The sequence below is a fragment of the Excalfactoria chinensis genome, chromosome 9 (assembly GCF_039878825.1).
Source record: "Excalfactoria chinensis isolate bCotChi1 chromosome 9, bCotChi1.hap2, whole genome shotgun sequence".
In the NCBI taxonomy this organism is placed as follows: domain Eukaryota; kingdom Metazoa; phylum Chordata; class Aves; order Galliformes; family Phasianidae; genus Excalfactoria; species Excalfactoria chinensis.
Window position 1 is genome coordinate 6,921,830 of NC_092833.1, and position 20,073 is coordinate 6,941,902.

At 34.3% G+C, this 20,073-nt stretch overlaps 1 protein-coding gene across 1 annotated transcript in view; it reads right to left on the reverse strand.

Moving 5' to 3' along the window:
• The window catches only part of ATR (ATR serine/threonine kinase), a 34,756-nt gene that overhangs the window by 4,659 nt on the left and 10,024 nt on the right, over positions 1-20,073 (reverse strand). The window contains exons 14-39 of the mRNA XM_072344563.1: positions 19,627-19,794; positions 18,614-18,808; positions 18,109-18,294; positions 17,607-17,699; positions 15,935-16,065; positions 15,602-15,745; positions 14,358-14,451; positions 13,616-13,741; positions 12,762-12,968; positions 12,417-12,530; positions 11,482-11,597; positions 10,977-11,097; positions 10,009-10,146; positions 8,794-9,001; positions 8,251-8,429; positions 7,197-7,361; positions 6,830-6,921; positions 6,368-6,459; positions 5,801-5,978; positions 4,976-5,152; positions 4,436-4,595; positions 3,726-3,905; positions 2,772-2,914; positions 2,283-2,380; positions 1,196-1,428; positions 357-491 (exon numbers count right to left, since the gene is read on the reverse strand). Coding sequence (XP_072200664.1) covers positions 357-491; positions 1,196-1,428; positions 2,283-2,380; positions 2,772-2,914; positions 3,726-3,905; positions 4,436-4,595; positions 4,976-5,152; positions 5,801-5,978; positions 6,368-6,459; positions 6,830-6,921; positions 7,197-7,361; positions 8,251-8,429; positions 8,794-9,001; positions 10,009-10,146; positions 10,977-11,097; positions 11,482-11,597; positions 12,417-12,530; positions 12,762-12,968; positions 13,616-13,741; positions 14,358-14,451; positions 15,602-15,745; positions 15,935-16,065; positions 17,607-17,699; positions 18,109-18,294; positions 18,614-18,808; positions 19,627-19,794 — 3,873 coding nt within the window. The remainder of the gene's footprint in view (positions 1-356; positions 492-1,195; positions 1,429-2,282; positions 2,381-2,771; positions 2,915-3,725; positions 3,906-4,435; positions 4,596-4,975; positions 5,153-5,800; positions 5,979-6,367; positions 6,460-6,829; positions 6,922-7,196; positions 7,362-8,250; positions 8,430-8,793; positions 9,002-10,008; positions 10,147-10,976; positions 11,098-11,481; positions 11,598-12,416; positions 12,531-12,761; positions 12,969-13,615; positions 13,742-14,357; positions 14,452-15,601; positions 15,746-15,934; positions 16,066-17,606; positions 17,700-18,108; positions 18,295-18,613; positions 18,809-19,626; positions 19,795-20,073) is intronic.

Here is a 20,073-nt window from a genome sequence, read left to right on the forward strand (position 1 = left end):
TGTAATTCTATCTTTATTATCAAGTTCATAAGTTTATCACAGCAGAGCCAGCTTATATTTATAGTAAAACTCCAGGAGTTAATGGACAGAATCTTACAAAAAAAGGATGAAATAATGGGAAGCCCACATGCTATGAAATGTATTGCTATGTACTTAAAGGACATTCATTTAGAACTATTTTCTACTATTAAAATATTTTTATTAAGAAAAGTTCCCAAAATCTTTTACGAGTGACTACAGCATAACAGAAATTACTCTAATGTGATGTACTGGTTGATACAAGGTATCGGAAGAAGCTGCTGTGAAACATTTGTGAATAATCCTATTTGATGTATGCATTTATTTATTTTTAGTACCGGCTTGTTGCATAGTTCTAATAGTTTATCCGTAAGGCGTGTTGCATCTCCAATAAATTTTCCTAAGGACTCCTTCATGTTGATAGCTTTATTTAGAATTTCCTTGCATCTATTGACACGCATAGGGTACGAGGACTGAAAAAAGAGAGGAGTTAAAATTTATGAAACAATCAATTAAAAAGATTCCAGTAATAGCAGTAATATTTCCTCTACTCGCTGCTTGTTATATTGAATACCTTCAAGAGAAAGTTCTCTACATTAAATTTAGTGCCTGAACTTGCAAATACTCAAGCAAAATACTCTATGTGTGCACACGCTCACATTCTCTTCTCAAACCATTCCCTGGAGACTCACAACATATAGACTAAAATTCTCAAGAATATGAGCATATCCTGAATATTATTTAACTAGCCTATCAGAAACAGAATGCTCCATACCTTCTAAATTGCTTTTAAGTTACCCTATTGCCAGGCACACCTTAGAAATAAGCAAGACATTTGCTTTATTTTTTTTAATCAATGCAGAGAATATTTGATTATAAAACTGGAATTCTGTTTCAATTTAAAAACAACAAAATCTGTTTTCCACAACTACCCACTTCGTCAGCTTTTTGTTATTCAATTTTTCTTCCACAATAAATCATCCAATTCAGGATGCAAGTCAGCAATTCTTACTGTCTAGATTTAATCCGAAATTTCTGAACTTTAGACTGTAATAAACCCTTGTGCTATGACAGCATGATGACCTATCCCATGAAGCTATATTGCAGCAGTTAAAACATTCAATTTAATCTAAATTTGTAAATGCTAATAAAGGTGTAGCTTTACTTATCAGGGCACCTTAGACACAGCAGTCATCATCCACATTGCTTGCTGTGGGTAGGCTAAAAACACCTTAGCAACAATCACCATCAGAACAGCAAAGACTTCATCATGAGAATGGCAGATTCGGGAGATCAACTGAGAAAAAGCTGTCAGAAACTGATAAGGTGCAAGCTGATTTGTGTGCTCCGTAATCACTTTATTTATTTTAGCCAAATCATTTTTCATTTGAACCCGTTCCGAACGACTTGCTGAAAAAACACAAGACAGAAAGATTTCATCAATTTTGTCACCTGAAATATCACGTTATTTAAGTCAAGCACAGAAACAGATAACTAATTCTCATAAGAAAAAAACAAACAAACAAAATAAATCCTACTATAAAGTTACTTTAACAGATCAGACAATAATATAATATATAAGCCATTTCATTAAACAATGAAACAGGGGGAATGGGTGGAAACAAAATAAACAAGCACAGACAACAGAAACAGAACAAACAATCCTGGAAAAGCTCTCCACCCTTAAAACAAAACCACACCTCCAAAGAATACAAGATGCTCAAATATGAGCATTTATCTTTGAAATATTTCTAAACAGATCTTTGTAGAGAAAACTATCTTAAACAGCAGAAGGAAGGCTTTGGCATCGTAAAAGTACCACATATATCATTAACTACTGTTTAAAAATATTCCATTTAAAAAATGCAATAAAAAAAAAACATAAATACCCAATAAAACACTATAAAGAACTGTGTGGGCAAGTCGTCTTGAAACTAAATTACTAATGGTTCTGCTGGATTCTTGAGTGCTTGGCATGCTTTAGTTAACAATATCTTTTTGAAAGATTTTCACCTTCACTACATGCAAATGAATCTACAAAAGCTATACATTTAGTTAATAGATAGTTCAGTTTAGCTTGGATTAACATTTTGAGAAGTGAGGCCTATCGCAGATGTGAGAGGCACAGTTGTCAAACTGCCTGCATATATGGAAAATGTGATTTTCTGATAGCTGGCCCATCAGAAATATACTTTGCTGCTCTTTCAATCACATATATAAAAGCATGATACAGGAAATACAACATGCAAATAAAAATGTTCTACCTTTATCACACTCATATGCCTTTGCTCCAAAGTCCAGCCATAAAGATAGCATTCTTGGCATTGACTGATAGATGAATTGGTTTCCATACTGTAGAGACCTATAATTACATGTTGAAGATTCAATGTGTTAGTGATAAATACAAAAGCAATACAAATATTATGTCCTTAGTTGTTATATATCCTATTCTGGAGTACAAATTTATTTTAAGCATTTTAATGCATCTGCAACAACTAAAAACCTACAAATAGATACAGTTTATGTTTTACATTAATCAAAACTGCAAATGAAATATTTAACTTACCATCCTACATATTAAGACAACAATTTCTTAATAAGAAATAAAAGAAATAAAATGAATTGTTTATTAAATCAAGTACGTAATGTTTTCCTTCACTGCTGCATAAAATTAGGAGTCAGTCTGAGCTGCTGCAAGAACTAATTCCCAAACATGTTTTTTGTATATAATCACCATCTTTGAGTAGTCTAACCTTCCAAAATGATGAACTATGTATCTAATCAGATCTCCTTGTTTTTCCATCTTATTGTCTGTTACCATTGGCATTAACTTATCATAGTATTTAGCAAGATAAAAATGTCCGTCTTCCCATTCTGGCAACAAAAGTGTAACATCCTGTAACAAAACAGAGTTACTTTGTCAGAGAAACAAAATTCTTGTACGAGTTACTTTAGTGCAAAGTGTGCCCAGAGAAGTACTAATTGTGCAGAAAACTTACAATCATGGATCCAGAATTGGGAGCAATACCTGCTCAACTAGAAATCTATTCTTAAAGCACCTTTTGGACTAAGAGAGAGCAAAGTTGAGTAAACCGTGATGATTTAAGATTCCTCAACTAAAATATTTATTTTTTCAAATTCCTGATCAACAAAATACTGTGCTTCTTAGAGGTTTGGATAAAGTAAAACTCCAGAATTGCACAGCATAAATTAGAACAAAAACAACTGACACGTCCATTCCCCAACACTAGTTTCCTAGTCTAACATAACAGCATAGAGAATGCTAAGCATTAGTGTTTTTATACAGTTCAGCAAAGAACAGTTTTATGTCACTACCAAAGACGGCCATAACAATGAAGAACTACACAGCCTTCTTAGAGCAGTCTGCATTTTAGGGAGAGATCCACATTTGTATGTTCATTAAAAAAAAACACAACAAAAAAACCCACAAACTCCTGTATTCTGTTTATTTATTTTTCACTTAAGAGTTATACTGGGTATCCCTGGCACCCGTACTTCGGAACTGTAGATTTCATCAGATTGATGTTTTATCTTTAAATTAATTCAGATAGTTACATCTTTCCAAGATTTACACACTGATGTACCACTTCCTTCCAGTAATGCTCTGTTTGGTCGACACCATCAAAAGCATAAAAGAGGTGTTATTAAAAACTAGCATCCTGTTAACACTTAGCATATTGAATTACCTTATACTTTTTCATAACTGCATTGCTTTCAAAGTTAGCAGTTTCTTCCATAAATCTACCAACTAGCAGCGTTGCCCGACCATGGATGAGCTGATTTTTGGTATTACATGGTGCTTTATTCTCAGGGAAGCATAACTCCACTCCCTTCTGGAGAACAATAAGTGCTTGGTGAACCTCACCCTTATGGAAAGAGGAAAACATTTTATAGAGTTTAAATAAGAGATGTGTAAAACAGCTTACAGTTGTTACTAAGGTAAAACTGTGTTCATGAGTGTTCTATAACATTCTGCATATGGTCACTGGATGTTTCTATCTTCAAATGCTCCTTATATCTTCTTATCTCCACATCATTGTCCTGTTAGATCTAGCAGAGTAATTGCTCCTATTTCTGCCTCTCTTTAATTAGTAAAATCAATAGAAACTGAAAGTGATCTACTACTAAAATTCAATTCCTCTAGGCTGCATTGACAGAAGCAGGTAACCCAACCATTTCATATTCAGCTGCCAGAAAAGTCGATGGATGAAGAAAAAAAGCTGCGGAGCAGCTGGATGCCAAAAACTTCCCACAGCTCAACTGAAATCAGAACACGAAGACAGTCCCAGCTGATGTATTTTGTCTTACACAGACTGATCATGTACCTTTTTTTTTCCACAACTAAAAATTATTTACTTGCATGTAATAAAGTAAATTCAGTTCTTATTTTGTTTACCTTGGACCAGAGCCACTTTGCTCTTTCTATATAAAGCTCTGAGAGTGTAGATTCCCCAGCATTCAGAAGAGCATTATACGCAGTTTGATGATGACCAGCTTTTCTTGCAACTCTAGCACTCTGGAGCCAGCACTGACCAATAAGCTCGCTGTAATCCTGGCTGCCGAGACATTTTTGTAGAAAATCAACAATTTTAGTCAGAAATGCAGCTTTACAATGTCACAGTGTATTGAAACATGAATCCAACTTCATGATAAGTTATATACTATACAGCAACTGTTTCAAAACTTTCTTCAATGTTTCACTTCTTTATTGTTTTGTTGTCTTTCCCCCCCCCCCCCCCTTTCCCCTACATTCCTCTTATCTTTCCTACACAAAACACTCTTGCTTACATTTTGAACACAAGCATAAGAGAAGGTCTGCTTTTGTCTACAAAGTACATTTCCACAGTTTTATCTTTGCGCTTCTGACATGTGTACAAAAAGCCAGAACCTGATTGAGAATGCAAAACAAAGAGAAAAGAAACAGTCATGCTTTCACCTTTTACTAAGACTAAGCAAAGCCCTCCTTAGTGCTAAAATAGGTTCTTTTGCTCTGTAAGAATTCTGGGTCATTTCAATACGAGCACACCAATTCAGGGAATCTCTACCATGTTCACCATCTGGTTGCTGAAACATCGGTCCAATACTATGTTCCAACTCACAGAGCATATGCAACCTGTGGTAGTAAAATGAAAACAAAAGTCATTGAAAATTGCCTATACATATATACATTTATTTACATACAAACACTAATATACATACGCACACAAATTTTAGAAAGAAAATAGCAAAACTTATATAAAAGTATGTTAATTGACTTGTTTCATACCAAGTCCTGCCATAAAGACCCACCTACAGTGCAAAGGAATTACTTTTTTTTCATTAAAATTAAAAATATTCAGTAAATATTTATTTAATAAAAAAATCCTACTTCAAATTTGATTAAAAGCTACTTAAAAGGGATGGGTTTGCAATTCTTAAAATTCTTGTATATATCAAAAACTATGGTCTTACAATTAATGAAGTTAAGCCCATGGTAGCAACTGGCCTATATGTACTATGTAAAGAATGCAACACAATGATTGATTTTTTTAATTACCTGATGTTTACATAAAGTACATAAACTGATTTTTAAAGACTGAAGCCAATATTATTTTTGTGAATACTTATTTTTACCAGGGAAAAGAAGTAAATTCCCAGTTAAACAAAGGTTGCAAGTTGGCTGAGTATGCAAAAGAATGACAGTTAGTATATATTGGTACCATAAACTTGATTATGTCATTTGTAACATTGAAAATAGAGATATATTATGGAAATTAGAAACCTGATGATGTGTTCATATCCTCGCTGATAGGATCCTCTTTCAAAGCTTGCTGCTGAAAGGGGCACAATTTGTTCTGCTCGAACAACCTTGAGTGTTTCATAAAAATCGACTTCATTTTTCTTCTTGGCTGATAATAATAAATGTCCTAATCTGACACTCCAAGCAGTGGACTTCACATCTTTGTGGAGAAAAAAAGCCTTTTAAATCTCTGCTTCTTTAGAATCTTAACCTGAACACGCTAGTTCGTGTTACCATACTAGAAAATATTCAGAGTAACATCTTCTCAGAAATAATTAAATAAATTTTAGAAACACTCAGTAATTCCACCCCACAACTGCAACCCCAAATAAACTTGTAAGAAATTGCTCTTATACTCAACTTCAAATTCCTGCTCAAAGACTATTCAGTTCACAATTCACAAAAATTAGAAGACAGTCAGGACCAGCCATCCTCACAGTAAAATCCTCAACTGAACAATTGCAATAGATGCCCTTTGATTTAAAATTAGGCTAACATAAACACTTCCTCAGAAATGCAAGACAGTATTCTTATTTTGATGTAATTTACCTGAAGCCAAATAATTCTCCAGTAAATCCCACTGTGACAGTTTCCAGGCTGCTTCAACTCTATATGTGTTCAATTCAGAAATCCATTCTGACCTGTTCAAAAAAAATCAAGAGAACTAACTTTCATTTCTCCCCTACACGTTATTTCTATTTTATACTAGAAATAAAGTAAATATTTCTTATATGAATTCTGTTTTGCTTCAAAAGAAGCGAAGGAAGCTTTACCTGTTCTTAAAAGTACATCTCAGTGCTGCACGCAGCTCAGATAACATACTAACTTCTGTGAACGTATTAAAATAAGCAACAGACAAAATAGTTAAAGTTGTCTAGCTTCACACTGCTAGCTGTTATGCTTGACCAATCTTAAATGCTTGATAATGCACGAAGATGACTAGCAATAAATAGAATTAATACAATATATTTGTATTTCTCAATTAAACATTGTATTAAATGCTTATATTACCTGTTTGCAAGTACTCCATTCACTTGAGTAATTACAGTAGACAACTGACCAAGGCCTAACATGGACTTCACTACACCATGGTAATGAATAATCTAGAAACAGGAAAAGAAACAAATCTGGATAAAAACATACATCAACTATTAACCAAAGCCTGCAAATTGCAGCATGAACCCAATAAGAAATTAGTTTCAGTTGTTAAGATACTTTCAAATAGTAACACATCACTCAGCAACTCTCGCAGAAACTCTTACTGCCATATTTTACTTCAACATTCTAAAGAACATACAAAGACAAAAATACCTCTTGAGTATGAATTAGTCAGTCACTGTATTGTGGAAGATTATATATCAATTTGTCATCTGTTTACCTGATCTGGTTCTAGCTGGATAGCCCTATCATAACAGGCTGTGGCATCTCTTAACAAGCCAATGCTTTCATGTTCAAGGATTTGTTCTTTGAGAGATGGTTCCGCTTTCCGAATTGCACTCACTCCAGCTACTCCATCTGGCTCGTGCATAGCAGCATACAATTTCTTTATTCAAAAAGAGTTGGAAAAGGACATAAAAAACAAGCCCTTAGACAACAAGAAGGTATTTTACAAATGACATGTTCAGAATCACACAGCTTATTGAAAACACAAGGCAAACTACTCTGTAGGAGCTCTTGGTTTGAAGTTTTCAATGTAAACATCAATTTTGATGCCCTTTTTTGTTTTGCTTTTCTTTTTTTGTTTTTAATTCCAAAGATGAGCCCTACTTCTGTTAAGTGTACTGCAACGTCATGATCTCATACCTCAGTAAGAACACAAATTTAAAACAAAAAAAGAAAAGAGCAAAATAAGTATCCTATTTTTTACACGCTAAACTTATATATGAAGCTGCAGATTATTGATGGTGGAAAAGCATCATACTAAACAGCTTAGCAAATTCGAAGTCACTGCGGAATATAAACAACAGGCTTATCTCTCAAGTTAAAATACTTCTTAAAACAGTTGGCATCCTTTTGAACATCCTTAGCATTAGCTCTCTCTCTACTTCATAATAAACCACTTAAGCCTTCTTTCAATTTTTTTGGTTACTGTAATTATTTTCATTCTTGGCCATGCTTTCTTTGACAAAAGGCATAGGACTAACTAAAAGGAATAAAAGCTATGCAGTCAGTAACAAGAATAATAAAAAACTATTTTCAAGATTGTACAGTCTTTTAGATTTCCTCCTTCCTTCTCATACAAAGGAAGAATGCCAAGCAAGGGCAAATGCTACATACTGCTGAAAGATCACAAATATACTCACATTCAACTGCAAGTGCACATGTACATCTTTTCTTCTTCCCATTTCAAAGAATAATCTGACAACATTTTACCCATCTATATATCTATTTTTATTCCAAAATAAAACAAACACTCAAAGGAACTACAGAACCTGTAGAAATCCAAGATGTTCCTGAATATTTTGTTTCTTCTCTGTGATGAATGACTCAAAATGCATCACAGCCCTTGTGTAAGCCTTAGAACGAAAAGAAGCCACGGCTAGAGTATCTTGAGGTATCAGGTCTAAAAAGCGGGTCACATTCTGATATTCTCCATAGTCTTCGCTTGAAGCTACAAAATAAAATGGTTTTTAAAAGTCTGTCAATAAGGTCCTATTTGTAAGAATGACCTCATGCATAAGCATTTACTTAATTCATTTCAAATTTAGTGAGATAAACTGATTAATTTAACACATTTTTCTGTCAATAGTAAATTCATTAAAACAACACCACTGAACTTCCCCGCAAAACAGTATGCAATAAATGAAACTGAACATTTAGAAAGCTACCAAAAAATGAACACTTCATTTTATAATTTCAATGTTTCTTACAATAGATACTCAAAACAATGAAATCACACGGACGTGAGGAAATCAAAATATGACAGTAAGAAATCATAAAGAAGAGTAACACTACCATAAAAATGCATCACTTACTTTTTAGGTCACTCCTGTCTTTGCTAGACTTGCTAGTATTTTTCTCAGCAATGAGCATCTGAAACTTATGTCTAGCCCACTGAGTTAGATGATCAAGCATGGAGAACACAGTCTGCGTGCTCAGCTGACTTAGGTCAGATGCACTGTCTTGAAGTCTCCTGCTACACTGGTCATCATGTTTCAGGACAGCCATAATCTCCACATAAACCTACACAGGCATTAACGTGATAAAAGACAGAAGCACCATAGAGACATGAAAATAGTAGCAAACTGCAACTAACATTAAAAGAAAGCACTAAATATTTTAATTGCATGTTTTAATAATTTTGGTTTTATTTATAAACGCTGTTAGCCTTGTGACCTTAAGAAGGAAAAAATGACAAACCAAGAAGCAGTCATCAGAAAATTCTGCATAATGATAAACTCCTTGAAAAGCATGCCCTTGGATTCAGAAAACATTATGATCACTGGAATTTTAGGTTTCAGAACACAATGAATGCTGCTGCAATTCTGCTGCAAGTACAATACATTACATGTGTATTTTATTTAAGTACATAACATGCTGAAAGACGTGCTTCCTGATCATTTCAGTTGGCAAACAATGAGTAAATAAACATAACAGACACTACTGATTTACTCATTCATACAAGAAAGATTACTACATTCCTAGTTGCATACTTCTACACAGCCAGAATCTTTCAACACGTATTTTAATTTCAGAAATCCAAATTAATAGAATATAACTTATATTTTTCAGTCCCTTCAACTTCTGCTAAATCAAACTAAAGGTAAGATTAATTCCCAGATGATACTTGGTGTCCCTATTTCTGGTATGCTACAAGACATGTATGACTCCTGGTCTGTGTTAATCTTGTAGCAAAGCAAATGTTAAGCGTATACAAGGGAAAGAAAAAATTACAGGCCTATATTCTCAAAAACAAATGGTTTCAATTTATTCCTTTGTTTCACTGCATTATGTTCCTCTTTATACTACTCCTGCTCCTGATATTACTGCAATCATAATTAACAACATTGTCGCTTTTCTCCTAAGCTCCGCTGAAATAACCAAAAGAAACAGAAAGAAAACCATGAAATACAGAGGTAAAAAAAAAATTGTTTGATACCAAAATAATTTGTTCATGGAGTTCTACAGCAATTCTGCAGAGCTGATCAGTTTTTAGAAAGCTCTCATTAAGAACAACTGATACATCTTACCTCTTGTTGATCCTCCTGACTGCATCCCAACAAAACATAGACAAGGATGTGTGGTAGCAGATAAATCGTCACCTTATAGTCATTCTTCATCATAATACTGCAGCAGTCGAAAACTTTTCTGGCAAGATCATGTCGTACCTACAGAAAAACAGTATTTCCAAGAAAAACATAATTACAAATGCCTGAATAATTAATAATAATTTGTTAACAAATACAAAATTATTTGATGGAACAAATTTTAAGATAATAGTATTCAACAAAAAATTCAGCAGGCTTAAACATGCAACAGAGATGCAAGATGGCTGTCACTGCATGTATGAATTACTGATACTATAAAAAAAGAAAAAGCAAGTATTGCCTACATGTTCCTCATCTCGTACACTAATGAGAACTTGCATTGGTGAAAAAAAACTTTAGACTAATGGTCTACTACTGCTTTGAACCTCTCCTCTGCACTTAAGACATGAAAAAAGTATGAAGTTATAAAGAGAATCAACTTGCCTTCAATATAGAAAGAAATAAGTTTAGATATTCAACTACTGTGGGCCACTTAGATGTTGGAAAGGGGAAAAGAAAGCAACAAAAACAGATCATTACTTTCTGTGTGCTGGGTCTAGTAAGCTGTGGGGAAGGGAAAGAAATCTTTCAGAGTAATTCAAGGTTTTCCAGAAGCATTTCAGATGCTTTTCAGAGGCATTTCTTAGTGCCTTCAGCTATACAAAGGTCTGGACAAAATTCCTAGAATTCCGGCTTTCACACTATCCATTAAGTCTGTCCAGTAAAAAACAGTGCTAGGGAAGGAAAGGTGCACCTTTACTGGGATGATGCAAGAAGCCTGCAGTATGCACTATAAAAGATCTCCAGACAAAAGGGACATTTCTCTCACCCATCCCCTACTTTCAGAAACTGAAGTTAGGTTAAAATGTGCTTTGTATATGCCAGTATATGCAGCAGACTTATTCTCCTACCTTTGTTATAAGGTAACCTGCCCAAGTTGCTGACCATTCTGCAAAATTGTCACCTAATTTGCTTAAGTAAATAGGCTTCTTCATCTTTGACCAATCGATAGCCTTTTGATAACTCTTGTACCTGCAATTTTAAAAGATCTATTTAATAAAGTAATACTTGAACAAATACATAAGTTAAAATAATAATAATAATAATAATAATAATAAAATAAATAAACAAACAACAACATCACGCAATTCACTATGACGTTCCCCACTAGGAATACTCAGAATTTCCTCTACTAAATTATTAAAGAAAAAAACAACCCCAAAACAAATATGCTTCCAGTAGTCAACCTGTTTTTATTCTAGAACATCTAGAGATGAAACAACCTAACATGCTACCAGAACTTCAAAGTATACTTCATAGTGCTGTTGAAATCAGTCTTAAAACTGGTTTCTGCTTGCAACAAAAAACATGGTTTTAAAACTGTTATGTAAAGAAATTGCATGAGTTGTCCTATACCGTGTATTTAAGTGAGGCTCCAAGATCTCCTGCACATGCTCAGGAAATCTCCTCCACAGCCTGGAGCCTGGGCAGTCACTGTTTGTCTCTCTACAGTCATAGATAGACAGTAACTCCTGTAAAGGCATAGTTTACGTGAAAAAGTTAAAATGTTTAACGACAAAAGTAATAAAGAGAACTAGTTTACACGCAGAAGTAATGAGATACAAATTACAGAATTTTGTTTATAACTGCAAAACTTTCATCCAGTTTTGGACAAATGTTGTTACTAACCACCGGTTGATTCTAATATCGATTTCCCAGATTCTCCAATTGGTGTTTGGGCCACATTATCTCAATTTCTTCATATCTGCCAACAAACAAGCCATTCTGAATCCTTCTTGTGTAGGAACTAATTTAATCTGCTGACCACATCCATTTTGTACTGGAGCTAGGAAATCGTCCTTTCACAAAGCTTGTGAAATTGCAGCTTTCACAAAGACAATGAATAACTAAAAAAGTCAGCCTTTAGTCAGCAAACCAGCACAGAAGACTGTCATAAATTTAGAGCATACTTGATTTCTGCTGCCTCTTAACAATAGTAAGCAGAAGCCCTCAGAAGTCTTGGAATCTCCATGTATCACTACATATAGACTGTTAGCAACCTCTGAAATACCATCTCTCTCCTAGGATAACACGACAAAAGCAAATTCATGCTTTTCTTAAGATACTTTTATTTGTCAGCTTCCCTGAATACTCATGGGCAAGTGGGCAGTGAGGAATTTAAAGAAAAAAATCACTATCCTGTATCATTTTTTACAATGCTGTACCAGATGATGCTTTAAATATTTAAACACATACTTCAAAATGTACGTATTTGAAAATGTATAATTCTGTGTTCAGTGTGATAGGAAGTAATTTGTGAAGATAAAAGAAGATTTAACATTGTATCTTACCTGAATGGCATATGCTGCAGAATCCTGAGCACGCACATTATCAGCATAAGCAAGAAATGCTCTAGTCAGTTCCATTAATAATCCGTAGGCGAAATTTGGATCCTCCACACCAGCCTCAATCACAAACACAAACCCAATTTTATTACAACAAAGTAACAGTTGTATCTTTAAACTCCAGATAGTCACTTTGAAGTCTGTTTCTAAGATGTTTTAGATGACAAAGCAGGCAGAGATTTTCCAAGACCCTAAAGCTAAGAGGTTTCCTACCCCCACACACTTTAAATAAACAAATCAATTCCCACAAACACTTAATACAGAACAAAATACTACAGAAACACTTCTTACCACAAATGTAAAATCTTTTCCTTGAGTTTCACTGGTTGAAAAATCCAGCCTGCCGGGGTCTATGGCTCCCAGTTCACCTAAACATTCCCCACAAAGTAGCCGGGCATGAGAATTTGCATCCTGACAGCCGATTAGAAGTACAGTTACCAACTGAGAGATGACTGGCTCCACAGTTTCACTGTCTGTTACATACTTCACCAATTTCTCCTACGAAGTTTAAGGGAAAAAAAAAAAAAAAAAGAAGAAGAAAGACGAGTTTTTATACAACAATATTTATCATCTCTTATGTCAGATTTTATTTGCCCGTGATGTTAGGTTTGTCATTCAGATATTGTTATTTTCTTAACCATAACCCATTAACAAACATATAGATTTGTACAAATTGCAGAGATGGTGCTTTACATGTCCAGATAATTTATTTGAATGTGATCAACAGATTCAAGCTTTTATTGATGGCAGGCAAAGAAGGAAGATAGAAAAAAAAAAAAAAAGGCCTGAAGTGCTCACATACAACTTACTTTTTTAAGATATTATAGTCTCATAAAAATCCTCGCTCTTGATGCAAAAGCTTTGCGTGTCCTAACAAGGAACAAACGCTCAAAAGGAACTGGGGAAATTGACAGATAAGAAATATACCAACATATGAAACAGCATCATATAAAGAAGGATTCTGAAGTCCTTTATATGGTGACACAATGGAAAAGAGTCTCTTCTGCCTTTCATATTAAGTAACATCTGTATTAATACATTTAGGAGAATAACACAGCTCATGCAAACACACAGTAACATTAAACTTGATGGTCCAGATGCTTCTTTGAGTACACTTAGAAATTAACTAAAGAGGGTTTTAATACCTGATTTCTATATAGTGTTTCTTTTAGGCTGGTAAGTGCATGGATACGAACATCTACATTCTCATGCTGAATAGCTCTCATGGACAGTTGTAAGGTTGTCTGCAAGTCAGTGCTTTTGGAGGATTCCTGAACAAGAGATGGCATAAGAAATCCAAGTCAAATCTAACAGGAACACAGTTAAGCAGTATCTCAAAGCAAATAAGAGTGGAGACAGACAAACATCTATTCTTCTACCTACATTCCCTGCTATACCTATATACCATGCTTTCCTATATTTTTAAAGCATTTTCCTCTAAAAGGTGTTACGTTTGCATTTAGGAACAAAAACAAACAAACAAACAAAAAAAACATTTCTATTGAGTACTTGCTACTTCCTATCTCTTTAGCTTGCCTTCAGAAGGTAAGCACAAGGGACGGACTGCCAAGTAATAATAAACAGACTCAGTTGCCTCTTATGGGAATAAAGATGTGTGATTAAATTAAAAGTAGTGAATTTTGCAACAAATTCATTTCCATAGTTAACAACCTTTTTTTTTTTAACCTTATGAATTCTCTTATCTCAAAAAGGTGCAAAGTTGGAATTCAGAGAAGCTATAAAACATTCCCCTGATACACAAGATCTGTTTTGTTGTGGAGGCAAATAAATTCTCTTCTTGCTTAACAAGTTTTTATAGACATTTTTCTTACTCCAGAGGAATTCATCTGAGGCACTAGAAAAAAAAAGGAATAAAAGCATCTTTACCTTTCGATATTCTTGAAGTACTACTTGAATTTCTTTCAGTTCTGGAAGGTCAGGCAGAAAATATATTTCATGTAAGAAGTCTCGTACTGTATCCCTAATAGTTACAGAAAGATTGCAAAGAACATTTCAAACATCAGTTGGATCTGAAAAGTCATAAAAACCCAATAAATTAAAGCAATAAATTATAATAACTAGAAAAAAAAATTCACATATTTTTGCCTTCAAGTATACACATAAAACTATTTCTCTTTTTACTGAAAGAAGATACAGGTACTTCTTTTCTATGCTCTAAATTACTCTCTCTTGAATTCTTCCCATTGCTTTCAAAGTTCAGCTCCATCAAGTCCCGTACTCCCTATTTTGAAAGGGTGGGATAATCCCATTTGGTTAAGAACAAATTTCACTTTTTCTTACATAAGAACAAACGTCTGAAAAATAAATTTTATTTTTCAAACATGAAGGAATCTATTTCAGTTTTGCTGTCAGAGGCTACAACAAAAGCCTGTAATTCACAGCATCTCCTTTTGTTTTGCAAACTGTTGGTATGATAAATGCAAGGAAAATGAAAACCCAACAAAAGTAATCAAAGTATAAACTCTAACCATTCCTAGAGAATACTATTACAAAAGATAACATGAATAAAAATTAAGACTCATCACTGTGCTTAAAAGTTGAAGTCATGACAATTTAAATATAAAAAAATAATAATTTTAAAAAAAGTATTACACTTTGATTTTTTTAGGTGGTGTGATCAATTGCAAAAACGATGTGATAAATTCTGTGCTTTTCATAACTATGACCCTAATTCATAAAATGCTCAAATATAGACTACATTTCCCTCCTGTTACTACTCCATATGTATACTTCTCTCCACCTTAGGATAAATGCTAGCAGTCGTTATTCCCTCTGTGTGGCCTGTATGTGCAAATTGTTTTTCAGTCCAACAACAGAAAAAACACAGAATCACTGAAAACATTAGAGATGGCAGGAAGCATTCTGAAGAGGCTGTAATTTGCCCACACAATTATATATTTTTAATGAGGTCAATGCAAGAATACCTTTCCAGATGAGAATAGGACTTGTCAAATTTCAAAATCTCCTTGAAATTTAAAGTATAAATTTTATAAAACAAGTTATTCCTTCACAGAAAAACACTAAGTTTTCTCATCTCAGTACTGGACAAATTTCATTCAGTGCAATTCCTATTACATGAGTTAATGAAGTGAAAATATTTTCTATGGTACCTGTTCTCAACTATGAGAAAGTAAAATACTGCTGTAGTTTCCTTCGGCTGGATATGTATAAGAGGCAACAGCGCTACAATCACATGACTAAGCATGGAGCCGAGGTATGAATGGTCCAGACTTCGAACAAAACAGTCCCAGGCTCTAAACAAGAGATTACACAAAAACAATAGGAATCAATGGCTCTCCACCGCATAAAGATATTTTAGGTGAATTGTGAAGAGTACAGTAAAGTATTTCATCTCTGTGCTTTGGATTATTGTTTAAAACAAAACAAGTGCATTCAAGGACAAATGGTAAGTATGTCACTGCTTGGAAACACAATCAGTTCACCTGCAACACAGTTCTGGAAAATCATCCTTGTATCTTAGAGCTGTTCTCAGTGTAGTCATCATCTTCACTCGTACTGAACTGATGTGTTTGGGACCCATAAGCTTCATTAAAGACATAAGACTGTTTAAGGCCTATATATAAGAAAAAAAAACAACCAAACAACACATTTTGATGCATTAGATTCTCAGTAAAACACCTACAAACCACCACTTCTAATACAACCAAGCTACCATGGATTAAAACATCATATAACCATTAAACATATGAGGTAATAAAACTGCACTTTCTGTCTATCCCAAGACCAAAATATATTACTTTAAAAATCCCAGTTAAAATCATACAGTTTCACGTTGCAAAAAATAATTTGTGGATTAGAGAAAAAGAGAAGGAAATGAGATCTGAAATGACAGGGCTAGAATAAAAAATGAACTGTTTAGACAGTTGACAGTTTGATGAGGGAAGAATGTAGACACCAGTGGAGTTTACAGTTAAAGAAATCTGTTATGTGATGATTGGCTATACATCTAAAGTTTGAGAAGCTGTAAAGTAGACATTTAGAAAATATAGAGAAAACAAATTTACATTTAAAAACAAAGAGAATTGATATAAAACTTATAGCAGAAGTGATAGAGTAGTTCATGGAGTAGTTTACAGGTCAGTTGTCACCGAGACTGATGAGAGATCTAAGAGAAATAGTAAGATGCAAGAAAGAAAAAAATAGGAGATACTTCAGTCACAGATACACTGTGCCTAACAAAGGCAACAGAATGTCCAGCGTGATACATCAGTTATCAGAGGAAGAAACCAGAGCTTGAGAAAAGGTCTTTGGAGGTAAGAGTCTTGTACACTCATGGAGAAATAAAACAAAACAAACAAACAAGAAAAAATAATAGCAGGTGCAAGATAAGAAATGATACATAAATTAAGAAATTTGGAAAGCATCAAGACAAATGGTTAATAAATGACAGTAGTTCAGTAAGAATACTTTGGAAGCAAAAAGCTAGAAGGGGCACACCAACACAGAAAATACAGCAAGTCTATCAATATCAAGGTTATGTGTTCCAAGACTGCATAACTGCCTACATAAATATCTACACTGCCTCTGTGTGGTAGCTAAAGGGTCTCCCCTACAGTTAGAAGCACACAGACTCAGCACAGCACAATTTGCAGAGTTTGTCTTAAGTGCCAAGCTAAGAGTTCTCATTTTTCAAGTCTCTCTATTTAAGCTCAAAGGAGCTGTTCTATGAGAAGCAAAATGAGTCAAGCCCAATTTCCCTTGGATTTGCATCACTCTATCTTCTTTCACCAGTAATTTCAGGTTTGAACTTCAAGGTCCTCAAATCCTTGACTTCAGCTTCCTCCCATACACCTCCACCCTCCACTGTGTTTCTTTCATGTTTGTTTTGCATGTGTAAAACACTTGAATTCCTCCTCTATAATTACTGTGACTCAATTATGTACATTAGCTGACCAGTAAAGAGGAAAAGAAAAGCATACTTCTGAGCTTACACAGAAGTCCAGCCCACAGTGAGATCATCACTATTAAAAGACTCATGTGTAAACCTCATTATTTTTTGAGCCTTCCTTGACAACTACCTAAACACAAAAGCAAATCTGGAGTACCAAAGTAGTTTTACTTCTTTCTTTTAAAGTTGATATTCATTTTACGTACCATTTTTTTATCCTCAATGCCAACACTGGAACTCAATAATTGCATGTTAAAAAAGGCCAAGATACCAAGCAATTTAGGCTGCAGGTAATCAGCCTGTAGAGAGGGGGAAAAAACATGAAAAAGTAAAACAAGTAAAATTACTGTTAACACACAGCTAAATTGCTAATTTTAAGTAAGGAAACAGCAAGTATGAAATGGTAATGCTGACAAATGGACAGATTCCCAAACACATATACTGTTCATTAAGAAGTAGCAGTGTTCACGAAAGACATCCCTGCTACACTGTGGGGGTTTTTATTTGTTTATTTATTAATTTATATTTAATGCATTCTTGTTGTGCATCTCTGTATCTCTGTATTAGAGGAACTCAATATGCGATGACAGAATTTCCTCTTCTGTCTCAAATAGGATTCATAAGCGATGCTTAGAAAACTCAAGTTGTCTCCCAGACTCAAGATTATTTATAGTAAACAAAAACAAATGAATATTTTTATGGACTTACCATTTGCTCAGGTGACTTTATTTCCCTAGGTCCCTGATAGGGATCATCATGAGATGCAAATGAAGCCAAAATAGACAAGCCATTGAATACTTGCTGATAGTGTTCTCCTATACGCAGCAATAATTCATTATGCAGTCCCTGGTAGTCTTGTCTCAACAAGCTGCCCAGTTCGATCTCAGTCTCATTCTATTATCAACAAAAACAAGTCTTACTTTCACCACAGTGAAATTAGCAGAGACAAGGAACAATGGACTCAGATTGATTTACCACAGGAATCAAAGAAAAAGCTCCCAGTCAGGTCAACATCATATAATCCAAGAGTTTTCAGGTTCACCAAATATCTCAAAAGATACTCAGAGCCAACAGAATTTATTACAAATAATAACAAAAGAATTTGATCTATTTCCCCAGCTTTTCTTTGCAATACTTTTATTTAAATAAAACAGAAAGTTCACCATTCATTGTTGCTCTCAATCTGCATTTGTAACAGCAAATATTAATTTACCTTGAGGTAATGAAGTGCCCGCTCAAGCTCATCCTTAGAACAGGAACAGACCAAATGAGAGAAGATGTATTTGAAGTTGTTGATTAAAATCTCTCTTCGGTTTACATTCAGCTGTTTTGCTATGGTTCGAATAAGGATGGAGGCAGCAGGACTGGCCTTGGCTGCAAGGTCAGGCAGCAAAACCTGCAGGGTCCGCTGGTAAATTAAGAACAGCAATTAATAATAAAAACAAACAAACAGACAGACAGCAAACTAAAACCCAGAATTAAATCAAACCAAATCAATATAACCCATACATAAAACACATACAGACCAAATCCCCCTCCAAAAACAACAAATCCAGGTCCTGGTCAACATATATCTATGTTCCTATGTATAGCCATAGTCATAAAGAAAGAACATGAGATAGAAACATTTCACCAAATCAACGGTTGAATTTTTTTTTATATATTTTTTTTTACATAACTGCTTCATCTAACCTGTACTAAAACATCCCAATAAGAAATGAGATGCTTATCTGAATCTTACATGCTTCATAGATTGTTTAATTTGTATTTTGTTTGCTGGTAGAAGAGAAATACAAAGCAGTTATTTATTCAGATCAAGATTATTTATCCACAATTATTTCTTCATTTAAAACAGGAAAATAGACACTACACAAACCACACCTTACAAACAATCCCTTTGAGTGCACTAAATCATGAATGTAGATATACTCAATTGGTAGTCTGGGCTACAGACAGTTCATTAAACATCATACTTTAATTAGCTGAGCCATCACTGTATCTCTTTAATAAAACAGTTCCTCTGTACTTGAGCTCTTCCAGCAATCCAGAATCATTCTAAATATTCTAAAACAGCAACTAGAGAAAAATCATCAGATCTGTAGCACTCATCAAAAAGGAATATGGACTAAAGAGAAATCCACAAGCATTCCCCCCCCCCCCAAAAAAAAAAAGAAAAAAGAAAAAAGAAAAGAAAAAAAGAAAAGTAAAAGGGACTAACCAACTTACTGACAAAAAGCGATTTAGATCTGGAAAGTCAAATACATTAGCAATCTCAGACAACATGTCCAGAGCCATTTCCCTCTGGTGAGCAGCTTCTTGTTTGTGCAGCTCATTACCCTGGCATGGAGCACTTAATACTGCCATCTGGCTGGAGTGCAGGGATTCCACTAGAAACTAGGCACGAAGAAATAGATAATAAATATTATTCCATTCTTTTTCACTCCCTAAGAGTTTCATTCTTTTTAGGCATCTGTTTTTGTTTCTCATGTATTGCACATAGATCCAAGATAATTATTTCATTATAGAACTGGATTAATGATGGCATTTCATTTTGCAATCACAGCCTAAGATGTAGCACACACATAAAATAGAACATTCAAAACAAGAGGAATCTATTGTTAATACTTTGTACTTTAAGCAGAATTTCTGCCTTTAGGAAATGTTAACCATGGC